This window comes from Limanda limanda, chromosome 11 (genome assembly GCF_963576545.1).
Source record: "Limanda limanda chromosome 11, fLimLim1.1, whole genome shotgun sequence".
Taxonomy (NCBI): Eukaryota; Metazoa; Chordata; class Actinopteri; order Pleuronectiformes; family Pleuronectidae; genus Limanda; species Limanda limanda.
In genome coordinates this window covers 15,408,842-15,421,391 of record NC_083646.1, presented here as the reverse complement: position 1 = coordinate 15,421,391, position 12,550 = coordinate 15,408,842, and the positions used below count along the sequence as shown (strand labels likewise).

General features: G+C 38.3%; 3 protein-coding genes across 4 annotated transcripts in view; 1 reads left to right on the top strand and 2 right to left on the bottom strand.

Moving 5' to 3' along the window:
- Positions 1–3,486: 3,486 nt before the first annotated feature.
- Positions 3,487–6,303, bottom strand: LOC133014477 (uncharacterized). 2 transcript variants are annotated; one of them, XM_061081730.1, is made up of 6 exons: positions 6,036–6,303; positions 5,791–5,880; positions 5,388–5,444; positions 4,681–4,788; positions 4,483–4,599; positions 3,487–4,398 (listed from the first exon to the last, which is right to left on the bottom strand). In XM_061081730.1, exons 1-6 carry the CDS (start codon positions 6,195–6,197, stop codon positions 4,369–4,371), a joined length of 564 nt encoding a protein of 187 aa, XP_060937713.1. In that variant the 5' UTR covers positions 6,198–6,303; the 3' UTR covers positions 3,487–4,368. The 2 variants fall into 2 exon arrangements, with proteins under 2 accessions (XP_060937713.1, XP_060937714.1); XM_061081731.1 differs by lacking the exon at positions 5,388–5,444.
- A 134-nt stretch (positions 6,304–6,437) lies between these two features.
- On the top strand, positions 6,438–11,106 carry si:ch211-269k10.4 (uncharacterized protein LOC100150242 homolog). The gene is made up of 6 exons (XM_061082083.1): positions 6,438–6,501; positions 7,183–7,390; positions 9,581–9,700; positions 9,844–9,900; positions 9,990–10,097; positions 10,226–11,106. Exons 2-6 carry the CDS (start codon positions 7,223–7,225, stop codon positions 10,322–10,324), a joined length of 552 nt encoding a protein of 183 aa, XP_060938066.1. The 5' UTR covers positions 6,438–6,501; positions 7,183–7,222; the 3' UTR covers positions 10,325–11,106.
- zgc:158766 (uncharacterized protein LOC100009641 homolog) overlaps positions 10,817–12,550 on the bottom strand; it is a 24,004-nt gene continuing 22,270 nt past the window's right edge. The window contains exons 23-24 of the mRNA XM_061082084.1: positions 12,318–12,375; positions 10,817–11,196 (exon numbers count right to left, since the gene is read on the bottom strand). Coding sequence (XP_060938067.1) covers positions 12,331–12,375 — 45 coding nt within the window. The 3' untranslated portion in view covers positions 10,817–11,196; positions 12,318–12,330. The remainder of the gene's footprint in view (positions 11,197–12,317; positions 12,376–12,550) is intronic.

Sequence of the window (12,550 nt, the reverse complement as noted above, 5' to 3'; positions counted from 1 at the left end):
CCAGTTTGTCCCTGGTGGAGCGGGTGAAGCTGACTTCAAGGAGCAGTGAGGGCAGAAGTTTGGAGACCTTGTCATCAACTGCCTGGGTCAGGCTAACAGCCAGAACACTGAGGTGCTGGGATGGCATGTTCAGGCAGGTGTCTTCAGGAGGCAGCCAGAAGCCCTGAAGGACCTTAGGCACCACCTCCAGCACCACCTCTGCTGGGCCCAGGTGTTTGGAGGTGAGGGGCTGCTTGTGCTGCTCCTTCAGGATGCTGGAGAACTCCAGAGCCAACCTGATGATGCCGGGATCTCTGTAGGTTACAGTCATTGAAAGTTTGTGTTAACACCACTTCACAATAGCACAAACACAAAACAACCACTGCAAAGTAACCAATGATAAAAAGTATTGGAGGTGCGATGTATACACACACACACACACACACACAAACACACACACACACACAAACAGACACACGCACACACACACAGGGTAGTAAATGTGTGAATTGTGACAAAACTCACCTGAACTTAGGAGGCCTCTCCTTTGGGGACTTGAGGAACTGTCGTGCCTCAAACTCAATGTCCCTCTTCTTCAAACTGTTGCTCACCTCCCAGACCTGAAACAAGGACAGAGGACGTTAGGAGAAGATTGGACGAATTTACAGAAGACATCAAGAGTCATGTAACAATTCAGGTCAAACTCCTGTTGCGTCCACTCAGGACTGTGTACTCACCAGCTTGTACAGATTGAGCAGGGGGAGGAACTCAGGGTTATCGTAGGGCTCCAGCTGAAACTCCCAAAGCCTTCACAAAGAAAGAAAATACAAGGTTCATCTCTACTGCTCCTTTTCCTCACAAACACACTGGTGTGACATGAGCAGAGTTGAGGTAAAATTTCCGACTGGACTATTTATGTGTGTGTGTGTCTGTGTGTGTGTGTGTGTGTGTGTGTGTGTGTGCTTGTGAGTGTGTGTCACTAACTTACTGCACTCTCATCGAGCTTTTGCACCGATCCTCGATCAGATTCATCATGTCTTCACCAGACACTGATGACGGGAGCTGATTGTTCTCCTGAAGTCTCAGCAGCTCAGTCATAGCTGCAGTCTACACAACAGAAAAAAGGTCAAACGACTTTATATATAAATCTTAGTTTGTATGTATAAATAAAGGACACAGATTATTTAAGTGCAGACTAAAAACTACAGTGGGCCTTACTCACCTGTCCTATGTAGGAGATGCTGTGCCAGCAGCACAGCTGGGACATCTCATAACAAGGTGTATCGAACAATTCCTGTAATGAAATGAGAGAAAGTCATTCTACAGTTTCATATTCCATTTCACCCCCTTCCCCCACCCCTTGTTTTCGACGGTAATTACTTGTACTATCTTAGTTAAATATAATTTCACAACAACTTTAAATAACAATAACATGCTAGCTAAAATCGCTAGCGTTAGCATGCTAGTTAAAATCGCTAGCTAGACCCTCTTAAAAAATCGTTTTCATGCTAATGGTAGAGATTTCTCAACGTTATTGTTAAACAATGCGAGGGGAAGGGCTAATGGGTGAAATTGGATTGGATCTACAGGTGAAACTACATATAAACATGTTTACAGTCCAAACTTCAGCAGAAAACTATGCTCACACATACCTCGATGGGCTTGTGGATGCCTTTTAGGTTGTCGGATTTTTCCATCTTCGTAGCCATGTTGTACATGACAATACAAAACAAGCAGAGAACTCAAAATGTCCAAAAACGTTGAATATAACGATAAACGGAGTCGTCCAACGCAGAGATAATCCAGACACAAGCGATGGTTGCAAGCGCAGGACGAAATCTAACTGGAGAGAGCCTGGTACTGCCTGACGTCCTCAGAGATCAAAAGCATCTGAGTGACGTGTGAATGCTATTTCCATGGCAACCCACCGAAAGTTGATTTTTAAAAATATTCGAATGTTCAGTTTGATATCAATCAATTAATGACTGGTAGTTATTGTCAATGTTGATTGCTCTTATGTGTTGATGGCTTATTAATAGAGTTCCGTTTAGTTATAAGGATTATTGTATGAATAACTGAGTTTTACAGATTGTCAGTAAATACGTCAGTGTTTGGACATGTGACACTGCTGTCAGTTGAATCTACCAATGGCTGTACGTTGGGTAAGATGGTGTGTTCTGATTGGCTGGGAGTCAGGGGTTTGTCCTCAGGTTATTGTGAGTGCAGGTGAAGGTGGAATCAGAGCATATACTGTACAGTATATCATATTTATGTATTTATAAAAAAAAATATATATATATATATATATATATATATATATATATATATATGTATATTTTGTCTTGTCCATGATCAATATACAAATATAAACCCAGATAAATTGAAACACTTAAATGTTGTTGGGAAGTGTTCAAACCACGTTGCCAAACATAAAACCCAGAAGTGTTTTACATACACCACGTCTGTGAAATTATTTATTTATATATTTAATATTATTATACGAACATTACAAGTTGGCCACTGCAAGAAAACGTTGGTGCAGCATAGTGGTTGTTGATCAGAATTATATTGCTGTATTAATTGTATGTGCTGTTGAATAAATACTGTTTTGCTCCATCCAGTTATCACGATCTCTCTTTGCAAGATAAAAAATGCATTGAACGTATAACAGTTGATGTTTAGCTTTGGTTCAGAAACCTCAATGAGGCTTTACTGCTGTCTGTGTGAAAGGGAAAGACTGAGACATAAGTAATGAACGACAGCAAAGAAAGCAGACAACAGCTACATCTAGAGGATGTGGTGAGTCACTGCATGACTGAGCGTCTGTCAGATGGTCCAGGTCCGATGACACAGGGCTACTGCAGGTTTCAACCATAGACTGTTTATGGTTTCAACAAGTCCAATTACAAACTTTTTGCATAATGCATAAAGCAAAGTAGTTTAAAATAGCATAATGATCAAAGTTTAAGACCTACGTCAAATAGATATGAAAGAATATCATAATTGAAGATAAGGTGAAGTAGAAGGTTGTAGTAATGATTCATATCACATGAACTACAGGCAGAGAGAGTAGGTATGTGTAGTATTTCACATAGCCGGGTCTAGTGTGTACGTAAGTCATCAATCATCAGTTCCATGCTTGTCCTGTTTGTTGTTTTATTACAGCATCCTAATACCTGGTACCACTGAGAAAGAGCTAACATGAAGACATTACAAACTATGAGGGTCGCTAAAACATTTCTCTTAAGAAACCGATTTCAAGTGCAACAGAAGCAGCATTAGATGAATGTTAAGATAATAAAAATCTACCTAAATACATTTGAGACCTGTCATGTAATATTTTAACATCTAACTACTAAATTTCAGACACGCTCATACAAAGTGCAGAAGAGAAAACACACACACACACACACACACACACACACACACACACACACACACACACACACACACACACACACACACACACACACACACACACACACACACACACACACACACAGGACAGAAAATAATACATAGACTTGGTGCACATCAATTACCCAAAGCCCTGCTTAAAAAAAGAATGCCATGACTTTGTTTAAATGACTCCACAGAATCTGCAAACCCTGGTGGTGTAGGAGGTGGAGATCTGACATTCCTCAGCTTAGGCCTCTAAAGCTTGAGCACCACAATGTCTCTGGTGGACATGTTAAATGCTCCCAACAGTATTTCAAAGCAAATGTATTAAGAACATAAAATATTCAATTTGTAGTTGGTAGGAAATATACCAGAATCAAACAAAACATTCTGTCTGTCTATGAGAGAAATTCATGGATAAAGAACTAAAAGTTATTTAATCACATATTAAAATGTACAGTATCTGTCAGCTTGAGAGTCTTTCATTTTTTAAAACGAGATAAAACCCGTCCAGAGAAACTCACTAATCTGAAGCCAAAGATTTTTTTTAAAAAATCAAGTCATTATAATGTACACAACGTGAGTCAATACTCAACAGATGATCCACAGTGGGTCACCGAAATCTTAAGACTCATCTTTAAGTCTTTACATTTTTGGGGGGAGAACACACAGGCAACCACAGGAATCAATAATCAATTTAAAGTAATTTACCAGAGCCCGTTTGGAATACGTAGGTTTCAGATATTATCTAAAAGTGTTCTTCGTCCTTTTTGTTTCTTTATGGATTCTTTATGGATGTGATTTTTTAAAAAGACAATAAAACATGTTATTGTAAAAACCAAAACCATTAGGTCATTATGAAGTTGTTGTTTTTTTTACAGCATGCGCTCAGGGATATACTGAAGTACACTGACGGGCTGATCTACAACCAGGAAGTTAAAAGTTTAAATATGGTCGGTTGGTGTGTTGAGCTCCATCAAGTCTTTTATTTCAGTCTCCATGTTTCAGCAGTATGATGGGCTGCAGAGAGAGAAAGAGAAACCATTAGAATTGACATTTATTTATTCAACTAAAACTAAAGTAGCGGCAATGACAAAAACGTACCAAAGTGTTGAAGTGTTGCCTGCAAACAGCTTTACTTAACCAGAAGATCAAGAACAGGGCGAGGAGGCATTCGACAACCAGCAGACTCATTATCACTCCATTAACTCCAATGAACCACTGTGAAAAGATCAAGAGATTATTAGAAGCGAAAACACATATATTTTGTATTTCAGTCGAGGGCAGTGGTGTTTCCCTTACCGGCTCACGTGAGAAAGGAGGTGGAAATATTGAGAAGATCACGCTGACAGTGAATGCTGCAAGTGACCAGAAGAAGCTGATGATGTTCAGAGAGAACGACAGCTTTGCCTGGAAGAAAACATCATGTTACTGCACATTTAGCGTCCGCACCGACTTCCATTATAGAACCAATGTGGGCTCAGTGTGTTACTAAGCCTTGACTTTATCACACTGTAAAACCTGATGAGTAACTTCAACTCGAACTTTGTAAGAAAACCAACATTCATCCATGTATACACTATACACAACAATCAAAGTGTAAGTTATCATAATTGAAGAAAGTTAGATGCATCACGTTTTTTCTCAACTTAACTGAGGTGTCCGGCTCAAATGAATTGAGTGAAATTTACTTAGATGCACATTCTTTACACAAATCCTACAATTTAAGTTATAAGTACTTTTTTTCCCCATTAAGCTCCATCACCAAATTCACACAAAGATACATCAATTATCAAAGAAGAGACGTTAATCATCAATATTATTATTTTCACATTGTAGTAATGATGAACTATGAATCAATCTTTTTAGGAGCACTAAAGATTATTCTGATAACTCATGTAAAAAAACAATATACATTTTTCAATTAAAATAAACTCTAGACAAAATCGGTGAGAAAGTCGGGTTTAACAATTTCAAATAATGTCTTTATTTTACATTAAATAACTCACCAGACCCATATGCGGACCTCTTCCTGCAGCATAGGACAGCAAACCAGAGACCACAAACTAATGTAATGGTAAAATATCAGTTTTTCACAATATAATATTTTGCAGTAAAGCAACATAATGCTTTTATATGTATAGATGTATATATATATATATATATATATATATATATATATATGACAAATATTTTCAAATACTGGGTCATAACTAAAGAGGATCAAATAAGAAGTGTCACAGCAAAAAGGAAGTATGAAAGACACGGATGCACGGTATAGCTCACTATAGCAGTAGAAATACAAGATTAAATGGTTGGTTTGTGATTGTATATTACTACACATTCAAATTCTCCAAAAATAAATAACCATAATAGTAGTTTAAAGCTCTTTTTTATACTGAATATATTTACCAGAACACTGGGTACAGTGTAGATCAGCGTTACTCCTGTCTCAATACCACCAAGAGCGCAAAGAAACACACCAGCGATGGCTTGAGCTGCCTTATAAATGAAAAAGAGATAATTAATATATAAACAGAAAATACTGTATAACAGTGCTTCTGTTATATAAATTTAGAACAAGAATGTGAACACAAACCATGTAAGAGTCAGTTTGTAGTTTTCCACATATCTGTCTAAGAAAGAAGTGAACTTACTCCGAGAGGTTTGGGTTTCCCATTGAGGACAAAGATCTTGTAGGAGTCCTTGAACACACAGTTGAATTTCTCTGGCATCAGCTCAGCCGGTCCAGCATCCTTTAGTCTCCCGATGGGAATAGAGATGACCATCGATTCGTTGCACACAAACGTCGTCTTCATTCTCGTGAGAACAAGATCAGTGTAAAGGATGGTGAAGCAGGTTGTGTCACTGTTTTCAGTAACAAATCTTTTTTCTACTCTGACCTGAAATTCTCTGCTCTGTCAAATAAGTTTGAAGAGGAAATGACCAGACACGACGATTCTCTTTGTTTGCCGCACTCTTTCTGACAGGGTGGGGAAATGAAGGTGTGAGATGACCTCATATTTCTGAGTACTTGCAGGGAAGTGGAAATGAGTGAAGAAAAAAGCATTTGCTTGAGACACGAACAAAGCGTGAAATAAGGTCCCGCTCAAGCCAAACAGGGTAAGACATCTTTATCAAGTTACACTTCTAAATGCTTTATTGTACAAATTTTAAACACACAATTGGATTTAGTTAAGTCTATACAGTATGTGTTTATAGTTAGGATTGTAAGTTTTGTGTATTTGATGTTAAATAAGAAATCTGACAAGAGACGAAGAAGTAGAAGAAACAGAATAAAATGTTGATTATGTGATGTTAAAATATAAGAAACTCTTAACCCTTTCATTTGATGCAATCCAACTGATTAACACAAAACTCACTCTGCATATATGATAATTATGAAAAATGGGTGATGCACAATTGATTTTAAAATTATGATTGTTCACCAGACTACAGACATATTAATATTTTAAAACTTTCAAATATAAAATCTCCAAGCTCTCTCTACAATAAATATAAAAAACAATGAGAAAAAAAAAACGTCCCAATTTTTGGTATGAAACTTTTTGAATTGTTTAGTTGTTTACTTAATATTTCCAAAGCTGTACGCTGTAGTTTATTGGTATTATACTGCATTATAGAGTGAATTTCTAATATCTTGTTATTTACGTATTACATCTTAGCTACTTTTATATAATATTATCATACTTTATAGAAGGTTTTTGGATTGTCCCATTGTGAGGCTAAACGAGTACTGAATGACTGACAAATTAAAGATTTCTAAATTTTCTATCATTATAGATCATAAGGGAAAACTATCCATGCAGGTTAGGGAAGCACCATGGCTTGTGCTGATGTAAATCTGGAAATCCAAAGAGCTGACGAGGAGTCGTTCAGCCTAAACCAAGTAGAGCGGCCTCTGGTGCAAGAGTACAAAGCTGTAGAGGTGGTGCCAGAAGTCAAAGGGCCGCTGCACAACCTCCTGCAGAAACAACCTGCTGTGCTGGGGGTGAGCTCATCAAAATATAATAAAATTCAATCTAATGTTATCAGCCACGAAAAATAAACCATATCCAGTCTTGTTTGACCCAAGTGATGACTGTGCAGGTAGGGCGGGTTGTCCACTAACCAGAAGGTCCCCGGTTCGATCCCAGTCTCCCCATTTCGCTTGCTGAAGTGTCCTTCTGCAAGATACTGAACCCAAAAACCCCAAATTGCCCCTGACGGCTGTACCTGGGTGTGATTGATGTGTGATCGAGTGTGCACATAGATGCACAGTATAAATAGGTGTGTGAATGGGTGAGCTGCAAAACTGAACTGTACTGAAAAGCACAGTTTAAATGCAAACCATTTAGAGCAGAGGTATTCAACAGGGGGTCCGCGACCCCTAGGGGGTCCGCGGAGGTACTGCAGGGGGGTCGCAAAATCTTTGGTTGATTAGACAATTTTTTTTTTTCAGGAATTTAAATGTCTTTCAATACACATTAACATGCATCCAACATATTGTGAGGCTGATTTGACCCTCTGCCTGACGACCTCCATCCATGCAAGATTAGAAGTTGTGGGCTACCCATCAGGGTCCGACATCTCACTAATGTGGGAGTATGTGTGCCATCCACAGATGGCTTGAGTATTCACTGTCTCTTCTACATGTATGTTTAAAATAAAAACATGAATCTGTGAATTCCTTTTATAGCTCAGTGTTGTATGCAAGATGTACAGTGGGTACAGAAAGTATTCAGACTCCTTTAAATATTTCACTCTTTGTTTCATTGCAGCAATTTGCAAAAATCAAAAAAGTTCATTTTATTTCTCATCAAGGAGGACCAGAAGAAATGGACAGCATGGAGTTAAATATGAGTGTCACAGCAAAGGGTCTGAATACTTATGACCATGTGATATTTCAGTTTTTCTTTTTTAATAAATTTGCAAAAATGTCTACATTTCTGTTTTTTTCTGTCAAGATGGGGTGCTGAGTGTACATTGATGAGAAATAAAATTAACTTTTTTGATTTTAGCAAATGGCTGCAATGAAACAGAGTGAAACATTTAAAGGGGTCTGAATACTTTCCGTACCCACTGTATGTTTATAAATGGCAGTGGCATGGCCACCCTGTACCTTGCACATGTTTAAATTAAAAACATGAATATATGAACCCCTGTAATATTTTAATAGCTTAGTATTGAATGCACAATATCAGGGTAGTTATGTTTATACATGGCACTAGGGCCAGTTTAATAAAAAACACAATTTTATACAATATATATAGTAGGGGGTCCCTGCTCCATCTCTCCACCTGTTTGGGGGTCCTTGGCCTGAAAAACGTTGAAGACCCCTGATTTAGAGCATTGACTCTACAAGTTGCTAATCGAATGAGATTTTGGTCACTCAACAATTTTTGGCGACTGACCCAATTTAAATCTCTCATTCTAACCATCCAAGCATAGATAATTGTCATTTTATTTGACAGTTCCACATGTTTCTGTTGACAGAGTGAACCCAAATCAAAATTTAAAATGTTTTTTTATGTGACAAATAAATGTCTTTGAAATGTCTTTCATGTCATAAATTGGTTTGATTTTTGTTTCAACTTTACCTTGAAGAAAGGAAACAGAGAGATTTTGTTTCAAATGCAATGAAAGCACATAGTGATGGCACACACTGCTGAACAGGAAGAGTTGGCGGTTAAGTGTCTTGCTCAACACTTAGTAGTCGAGAAATAATATTATAGAGAAGCCAGACAGTTCCGAGCAAACGCTTTGGTAACTATGGAGAAAATAAAAACTTCCTCATTATTTGGAAGAAACCTATCGAAATAGACTCAATGTCGGCAGCCATCAGCCTCAACCGGTTGGTGTGTTGGTAGGGAGAATAATAGGAGCGAGAGAAGAGAGGGAGAGGGGGAAAGAGGAGAGACAGGGATCAAAGTACTATTGCAACTACACAATACAAAGAGTGTCATATCTCAATAATTATTGATTATTATAAACTTCAGCACTGTAAGTATTGAATGCAGCAAAAATGTTCATATCTCATCATATTCATATAGATAGTATTTGAAAGTGTTGTTTAATATTGTGATTCAGTGCAATGCTTCATAGTTTGTAAGCTGAAATGGAATTGTTTACAAAAGAAAAGATATATATATGTGTGTAGATATTTATAAAGTCTTATATGTATTTATGTGTCCGCTGTCAGTCTCTGCAGATTGTGAGCGGTTTCCTCAGTGTCGGAGTGGGGATTTTCTTCGCTGTGACTCAGGAAATGGGAGAGTCACTTTTCACCATGTTCAGACTTTCCCACCTGACTGGAGTGATCGTAGGTTTCTGCTCAATCCAGAACTTCATGATAAAAACCAGGCATCATTTAAAGAAGATAAAACTACATGTTCATTCTTAATATGTATGAATCTTTAAATCCCCCAGTGTGAAAAATGTGCTGTGTTCCTCTCCTCTCTGCAGTTCATCTTTGCTGGAGCTGTTTCCAACCTGCTCTTCAAATATCCAGGATTACTGCCTGTGAGTGCGACTCAGTGGAAGCCCTGATAGCACTTTAGAGCTAGTGGCAGTGATTATTGGTTGATAGGTTGTCTTGACTTTTCTTGCAGCTGTCCCTTGGGGTTAACTGTGCGGGTATCATCGCAGCTGTGGTTGCAGCCTGTCTGATAAGCGTCGACCTGGTTCAATGGTATCCGTGGAATTACCTCCATTTGAGGGTGAGAACATGTGAAAATGAGGGAAATTAAACCCCCCTGGATCAATCATGGATTTGTTTTACAGTGCATGTTAAGTTGTAGTTGCTGAAGTGAAATAAATGTGCTGATGCTCTTTATCTCTCTCACAGATAGAAGCGCTGGAACTTTGTGTGATGGGGCTTGAGGTTTTCCTCTCTGCGATTCTCTGCTCCTTCTTCGTTAAAGAGAGACGTGCCAAATCACCATGATAAAGCTGGTTGATTCTTTTTTCTTCATCATGTGTGGCTTTTAGTTGTCTCGATTGTATATGTGGAGCTGAAACCGCTGCTGAAAAGGCTGGGCTGTGGGCTGTGTCGGATGTTTGACTTGTACTGAGGACATGAGGCTTGCGGTGGGCAAATGTCAGCGTCTCTCATGTGAAGGAAAAGTCTCTCTTCAACCTCCTCAACCTCTGCGCCTCTGTAAAACGGTAGTGGTGGGTCTCGTAGTGCAGATCTGTCTGGCTTCTCTGCAGGGCCCTCTGTGTGTGTGTGGGTGTGGTTTCACACTTGTTTTTTTTTAACAGTTTTGAAATATCTGCTTCTTGTTTTCAGTTTCTCACGGAGGTTTTTTACAGAGCTCAGAAGTATTTGTGTCTTATAGGTTTTTCTTAGGTTTCTAATAAATAGCCACAGGTGGAAATACTCAATTTCATATTTGGTGTGACAAAGATAAGAATACAACGATATGTTTTACACATTTTAATCATCTGTACAAACTGGTCTTAACACAGAGCTGGTGACAAAAGAAACATGACAATAAAACATCGTCTGTGTGGATCTGCCTGCTACTTTTTTTTTCTTTTGTAAAATACATAATAAAAAACTCATCTACAATATTAACACTGATTCTTATCTATAGCGCATTAAACACAACTGTACAGACCACTGACGTACCATCATGACAATGTGCATGATGTGTTGATTTCCAATTTACAGTATCATCATGAAATGTCTTGTAATAACTGAGCTTCATCCATTAAAGTCTCAGTGCTGCGGAGCTGGACTCTGTGTATATATATTTATTTATATATACGAGCTGCTTGTGGCATCAAGTAGTGATCTGTGTGAGGGCGTCACAGCTGTGAAGAGAGAAGGAAAGAAAAACAGGAGATTTTAGCACATAAACAGGTCAACACAACACACAGCACACAACGCCTCTATTTGAGTCCCCATGCAATATTTATTTGAGTCAACGAAACGGCCATTTTAAACACGTTCAGGTTGTGAAATGGCTTCACACAAGACATATTTAGAAGTTCCCCAAATGGTGACATCAATTTTTTTAGATAAGTATAACAAAATATGTCATGGTAAAAAAAGAGGTGTTCAAGTACTGGCACGTATGATGTCATTTTTTAAGTTTTTATTAAAAAATTTGAATAAATAACATTGCTGTAATTGAAATGCCTATGTTTTGATTAGTATGTAAATTATCAATGAAAAGATGGAAAAATAGCTTAACTGGAGATTGAAATATTTTGGAAGTAACACTGGAAATTCAAAAAGTTGCTTTACTGAAAAAAGATCTAAACGTAAATGAAAATATTCTATGAAGAAGTCATGTTTCTACTGTTTACAGCGTGTCATACATTTTAAGCAGTTAAAGGTTCCTTAAAATGACTGAATGTGTATTGCCAATTAGGTCCTACAACAAATGACATGCCCTGTTCATTTCTTACACTTTCCAGTTCATCAAATGTAATTTTTTTGTGTATTTTAATCCCTAAGAATATTGTGAGTAACCATTTGCCTCGGTCTGGAATATATTTTTGACCCTTAGACACAATAAAGAATTTGAACATTTCAACCAAATAAAATCCACCTACTCCAAAACATTCAAACCAAAATGCATTCCAAAAGCAAAAAAAACACATAACAAAAGGCAGAGACAGAACATGCGCGTGTTACAACAAACATTAAACTCATGATATTCAGCGACACAGATTTCACCCTCATGTCAACATGGATGCACAGAGGAGAGAGAGGAGGAGGAAACTCCCAGGGGAAACTTGAGGAAGAGCCAGAAGTTTCCAAAAAACAAACGAGAGCCCTTGAAGCCGGCCCGGACGCACGGCCATGCAGCACACAGCACATTCCACACAGATTAGTATTCAGAGGAGGCACCTCGCGGTTGTTAATGAGGCGAAGGAAACAACACACATATATATGTCAGCTCTGGTGACACCAGTTACTTACTGACCTAAAACTCTCAGTCAGACCACAGTAGAGAGGCCTACTGCTACATGAGATGTCTTGCTCTGGCAAAAACAGAACAGCAGAAAGGTTGTGAGTGCAACGACTCGCCAGCTATTCTGAACAACTTCCCTTTAAGTTCTAAGAAACTGCAGTCCACAATAACAAGATCATATACATGATGAGTTCCCCATCACCAGAGTCTGACCAGTTCTGCTGATAAGATTGTTTAGTTGGTGA

What these genes read in the sequence shown, in the direction of transcription:
- si:ch211-269k10.4 (XM_061082083.1), top strand. Translation starts at nt 7,223, where the DNA reads ATGGCTTGTGCTGATGTAAATCTGGAAATCCAAAGAGCTGACGAGGAG. An exon ending in AACAACCTGCTGTGCTGGGG is followed by an intron (nt 7,391 to 9,580) that starts GTGAGCTCATCA and finishes GTCCGCTGTCAG; the next exon opens with TCTCTGCAGATTGTGAGCGG. An exon ending in GGAATTACCTCCATTTGAGG is followed by an intron (nt 10,098 to 10,225) that starts GTGAGAACATGT and finishes TCTCTCTCACAG; the next exon opens with ATAGAAGCGCTGGAACTTTG.
- LOC133014477 (XM_061081730.1), bottom strand. Translation starts at nt 6,197, where the DNA reads ATGAAGACGACGTTTGTGTGCAACGAATCGATGGTCATCTCTATTCCC. An exon ending in CTCCTTTCTCACGTGAGCCG is followed by an intron (nt 4,600 to 4,680) that starts GTAAGGGAAACA and finishes ATCTTTTCACAG; the next exon opens with TGGTTCATTGGAGTTAATGG. An exon ending in GGCAACACTTCAACACTTTG is followed by an intron (nt 4,399 to 4,482) that starts GTACGTTTTTGT and finishes CTCTCTCTGCAG; the next exon opens with CCCATCATACTGCTGAAACA.